General features: G+C 42.1%; 1 protein-coding gene across 1 annotated transcript; it reads left to right on the top strand.

Annotated features, from left to right (window-relative positions):
• The first annotated feature begins 315 nt into the window (after positions 1 to 315).
• On the top strand, positions 316 to 1,657 carry LOC125548834 (protein BTR1-like). Its single transcript, XM_048712367.2, has 3 exons — positions 316 to 1,104; positions 1,199 to 1,257; positions 1,359 to 1,657. Exons 1-3 carry the CDS (start codon positions 829 to 831, stop codon positions 1,453 to 1,455), a joined length of 432 nt encoding a protein of 143 aa, XP_048568324.2. The 5' UTR covers positions 316 to 828; the 3' UTR covers positions 1,456 to 1,657.
• The last annotated feature ends 3,902 nt before the right edge of the window (positions 1,658 to 5,559 follow it).

A 5,559-nucleotide genomic window follows, 5' to 3' on the forward strand; every position in this document is an offset into this window, starting at 1 on the left:
GGAAAAAGGGGGTTCGGACCCCCTTTCCTTTCTCTCTTCCCCTTCCCTTTCTTCTCCGGTGAAATAAGGCAGGGACGCCACTTGGGGAAACCCCAAGTCGGATTCGGATCCTACTTGGGGAGCACCCTGGCTGCCTCCCCTCTCCCTCCCACCTATATATATATATATATATAGGGTGACACTATTCTAATCCTGTGATTAGAATAACTATTTGGATCACACCGGCCCTATAAGGGCTCGATCATAGGTTCCCGAACTCCCAAACCGCGCTGGAACGAAGTAAAAATATACTATGACCATCCATCCCGCATCTCCCGCACTCCCTCGATCCCACCTCCTGCACTCCGACCCATCGTCCCCCACCATCAGCCCCCAGAACCGCCGCCGCCGTCGCATCTAACCCGCGCGCCACTCCGCGGGCCGAGATCCAGCCCCCGCGCCTCCCCACTCCTGGATCCGGCCGCCTCGCTGCTCCCGCGCCTGAGCCGGCCCCCACGCTGCCCCACTCCTGGATCTGGCCGCCTTCCCACCTTGCTCCCCCGGCAGCACCCGCCTCAGACCGACGGCGCGAGGAGGCCGAGCTCGGCCGTGCTCGCCACCTCGGCGGCTCACCCCGTCCCAGCCACCTCCGCCCTTGCCTCCAACCACCGCCCCGACCACCTCCACCACCGCCCTCTGCCCCGACCACCTCCCTTCCACCCGCCCCCAACTTCCCCTCCGGCATGACCATCCTAGCACTCCGCCGCGACCTTCCCTCCCCTCCGACGCGGCCTGCCCTCCGCCCATGTTTCTTGGACCGTGCTGTCGTCCCCACTCGCAAATCGAGCCATGGCCGGCGAGATCCATCATGGCTCCCCTGCAGCAGCTATTTTTCCATATGTAGTGGTTGCAAAATATCTACTATCCCCAGTTTACCAACTAGTGCTATTGGCCTCTGCAGCAAAACCTGAACCATCTTCTCTTGAATTCCTCCAGCCTAACACACCCGTGAGATCGCCTGACTACGACAACGATGTGCAAGGGACCCTCACCATGGGTGTCGCGGACGAGTACGTGGGCGCCGTCATCGGCTATGCCGGGAGGACCATATGTGAGATCGAACGGGTACGTACATATCTCCCGCACCACCGAAGCGCAGCCAAAAATGGTTAACCGACAAGGCTATGGTTTGGACTAATGGTTCGTCGTCAGAGTGTAGGTTACGGGCGTGCAGATCAGTATCTCTAAGGGGGAGCTCAAAGCTGGGACGAGCGAGAGGTAGGTACTACAACAGGTCTCAACCGGGTTTGCATGTTCTTTACCCACGAAATCAGTCCTGCCTGTATGTCATTTTGACCTGCAGCGTGTGTGTGGTGCAGGGAGGTGGTGACCAGTGGGACATGGGAGGCGGTCGATGCGGCGAAGGTGATGATCGTGCAGCGGGTCTTGGACGCCGCCAATAGTTGCCGTCGGTAGCAGGGTGGCGGTGGTGTTAACAGGCGGCCTGTCAAGGAAGTGGAGTAGCAGCAGCAGTAGCAGTGATACAACAGAGCAAAGCGGAGCAGAGCATAGTACTGAATTACTACTGATGGTGGTAGTAGGGCAGGAGATGTCCCAAGTTTTTTGGTCCCTTGCGTGCATCGCCGGAGCAATTTATTAGCAAGAATTGCTTACTTGGGAGGGGAAGGCATGGTGCAATTACTGATGGCTACACTGTTAGTTTTGGTTTTGGTCAATGTTGCTTCCATGTTTGACTACTAGTGTATCCGTACCTTGTGTTTCGGTGAGAGGATGGATGGATGATTCCTCTGGGTTTGATTGATCCAACCCAAGAGGAGAGGACTTCTGAAATGGAAGGCCGAAGCACAGTTGTTTTTTACTGCACACAAACTTGGATCATCTGATCAGATGAGATCAGACTTCCACTGTGGAGCATGCTGCAACTTTTGTTTAGTTCTGAGACTCTAATTTTGTCAGTTTAGTCCTTGTATTGTTCTTTTACGAAAAAAATTGAAGAGTCAAAGAAAATGGAAAAAGAATGCATCAGTATAGCTACTTAGCAGAAAATGGTCAAAGAGTATGTTGCTTCGGTGATTTTTTGTGTGCTTGTATTTGAAAAATTACATCAAAGAAAATTCAGCAACTTGTGTACTTATGTGGATAACGTGGGAACAATATTCGGCCCACCATCTATTTTTGCTAATGATTTTGTTTGTCTTCCATTTTACATGTTAGGAAAATTGACGCCGGAACTTTTTGTCTTGAAAATAAGTTCAAATAAATAGACAGGAGAAGGTCACATATGTGTACCAGGAAAAAGTTTGCGGTTTGAAGGAGGACTGAAGTTCAGAGTGATGTGGATGTGAAGGTTCAGAGATGTTTTTTTAGTATATTCAAACATGTTTTTCCTCTCTTGTTCTTCATTTCTTAACTTCTTCATAATTGATTAGATAACTTCTAAGGCAACATGTTGTTGTCTGAAAAGCTTATGTACTCTTGTGTGTACGTAAAACACTTAGATCAATATACTCTTTAGTTTATGATTCTTTCTTTCCACTATCACTCAAGCTTGGTGTTCCTAAAAAATATGGTGCACCTCCCGTTTGCGAGTCTGTGTGCCCACAATCTTGTGGTTAAATGACCTTTGTGAAATGTGATGATTCTTCGTAAAGTAGTTTGTGCAAAAGGAAAAAAGTATTCAAGTGTCCGCAGCAAAACTCCAGTGCATAAAACATATGTTTTGTGTTTATCTATCTGAAAAATTGGCCACCATTGCAGCTTTGCCTGGTGTATCAGTTCAACTGCAAAAAAAAGTTTTTGCCTAGTTTAGTCAGTTGTTGGAACAAAAAAAGGGGCTGAAAGGTCAAAATGTTTTATTCGTGAAGGTCAAAAGTATGTTAAGTATATTTTTCTGGAACACTGGCACTCTTTGTACATCATGTTGTCAAGTTATTCACACTTGCATTCTGCAGAACAGAAAAAGAAAAGTTAGGGTGTTTAACTTAGTAACCCGCCCAGTGACGATGACGACACGACACTCTTCCTTGTGTGGCGACGACTTGGTGCTCCTATGGATCAACAACAACTTGTGACCTTCTAGCGACGGCCGACTTGACCTTCCTAACGAATCGGTTCAAAAATTTTGCTACAAAAAACAAGGGTATTTCTGTTACTAACAGAAAATAAACCAAGAAGTCCAAATTAGAAAAATAGAGGAGTTCAATATTTATAAAAAGTCAAAATTTCCTTGTTACCAAAGAATAAAATGACAAAGATCAAATTAAAATAATGGAGTAGTTTGATGTATATGAAAAACTTAAATTATTTTCGTTTGTAGGAAAAATAAAAGTATGAAGTTTAATTTTAAAAATTTGATGCTTATTTAAAAATATATTTTTAAGAATAGGATTAAAGAAGTTCAATTTAAAATAATAGAGAAGATCGTAGTATATAAAAACCTCAATTTTTATGCTAAACTATTAATTTTTGTTTTTATGCCTATGTAAACTATTAATTTCGTTCATCTCAATTTGGTCATAGCATGGCTGCAATTAATTACAAACAGAATCAAGAAAAGCATTATAGAGTAGAAAAAAAGAATATGTTCGAGAATTTCCACTTCATCTTCTGCGATAGTTCAAAGGCGGACGTCCGAGGAATTCAAAGGGTTTGTTCATTCGAAATGGTGAAGTGCGTGAAAAAAATAGCCAAAATTATTTCAAAACTAAGTTTTTCCCGTATAAAAATTGAATACAATTCTTTACTCAAAATATAAAAATGTGAAGTTCAAATTGAAATAATAGAGAAGTTCGGAGTTCATTAAAACCTAGGATTTACTTGTTCAAAAAATAAAAACACAACGCCATTTTTTGCACTTTTAAAAATAATCTCATAAATGAAAAAAAAATGGTTGCTAGAAGTTCAAGTGCTCGGCGAGGAAAAGTTAAAAAATTCTTGTGAGAGGTTCACCGTGTATTTAGATGTCCAAAATACATAAAAAATATGTTGTTTTTTGTGTTTTAAAATAACTCTCTCAAAGCAGAGAGAAGTTCAACGTGATAACAACCGAAAGTTCACGTACTACATGGTGTGTGTTTCATATAAGAAAAATACAATAAAGTGAAACAGAGTGAAGTTCAAACAGACTTGCCCCAGAAGTTCAACTACTTCACGCAGTGCAAAAAATAGCACGTCAAAAACAGAGTGAAGTTCAATCAAACATGCCCGAGAAGTTCAACTACTTCACGCAGTGCATTTCCATTCGCGATGAAGGCAGAAATCATGATCTCATCATTTTCTAATTTATTTAAAAACGGCAAGAAATTAAAAAAAATATTGTGAGAGGGGTTTGTACAAAAGGAGTATCATTTGTGTAACACTTGACGGATGGATGAGAAAATTACAAATGAAAAATACGTCACAGAAGTTCAACGTGAAAACACCAGGAAGTTCACCTACTACATTGAATGAATATCAGATGAAAAACTTTTAAAATCATCGCGAGTATGAAAAGATGATCAACACGGGAAACTTGCATGTTTACAGCAGCTTTCCATCTGTATATCACCTGCTCAATTCCGGTGAGTGGACGGAGAGTTACGAGCAGTGGATGAAGAGCTACGAGCAAAAAAAGAACATGAAAAAACAGAGTGAAGTTCAGGTACACGCGTCGAGAAGTTCAGGTTCTTCACGCGGTGCATTTTCGAAGAATCTGTTTCGCGATAAAGGCAGAACGCATGATCCCGCTGTTTTAGAAATTACTTGAAAACGGCTAGGAATCAGAGAAAACCATCAACATGAAAAAAGTTTCACATTTTTTGTAGCTTTTCAGCGATATATTATTTGCCCCATTCCGATAAAGTTTGTAGAAATTATAGCGAAAATACGTTTTTTGCCATTTTCAAAACTGACTTAAAACCGTAAAGAATTGGAAGAAACAATACATACAAAAAAGTTTCGCATTTGTTCAAGCTTTCCAACGCCATATCACTTACTGCATTCGGACATACGGTTAAAAAATTAGCTCGAAAATACGAACTCGGTAGGACTTGGATCATTTTCTAAATTACTCTTAAACCATTCAAAATTAGAAAAAAACTTTCAAGATGAAAAAGTAGCGCATTTTCATAAGCTTTCCAATGTCGTATCATATGCCTCCATTGGATTAGCCGTTTAGAAATGACATCGAAAAAACGAACTCAGCTGTTCGGTTCACGAAATTTTATGTTTTTTCAAATTACTCTTTAACCATAGGGAATTAGAGAAAACTTTCAACATGTGGAAGGAGCGGTTTTGCAGCAGATTTCCAACGCCATATTGTATGCCTCATTCCGATAAACGGTTTAGAAATGCAATCGAAAATACGATTCATGTTTTTTGTGCGAAGAAAAAACGGTTTTCAAAACTGCCCTTAAACCGCTTGCATTTTGCCAAAAATTTAAGTTGGGTCATGATACTGGTGTCCATAGCTTTCCAACGATATATCGCAAGCCCCATTTGGGCAATGTTGGCGGAAGTTCAACCTTGCACTGAAGGAAGTTCAGGTCAAACAAATCAGGCAGTAAAATTGCAAAAACGCAA

Source organism: Triticum urartu, chromosome 3A (genome assembly GCF_056163025.1).
Source record: "Triticum urartu cultivar PI428250 chromosome 3A, HENAU_Tu73, whole genome shotgun sequence".
In the NCBI taxonomy this organism is placed as follows: Eukaryota; Viridiplantae; Streptophyta; class Magnoliopsida; order Poales; family Poaceae; genus Triticum; species Triticum urartu.

Excerpts from the sequence above, each read along its gene's own strand:
- LOC125548834 (XM_048712367.2), top strand. The coding sequence starts at position 829 with ATGGCCGGCGAGATCCATCATGGCTCCCCTGCAGCAGCTATTTTTCCA. Across the intron at positions 1,105-1,198 it reads CCATATGTGAGATCGAACGG|GTTACGGGCGTGCAGATCAG; the intron begins GTACGTACATAT and ends GTCAGAGTGTAG. Across the intron at positions 1,258-1,358 it reads AAAGCTGGGACGAGCGAGAG|GGAGGTGGTGACCAGTGGGA; the intron begins GTAGGTACTACA and ends TGTGTGGTGCAG.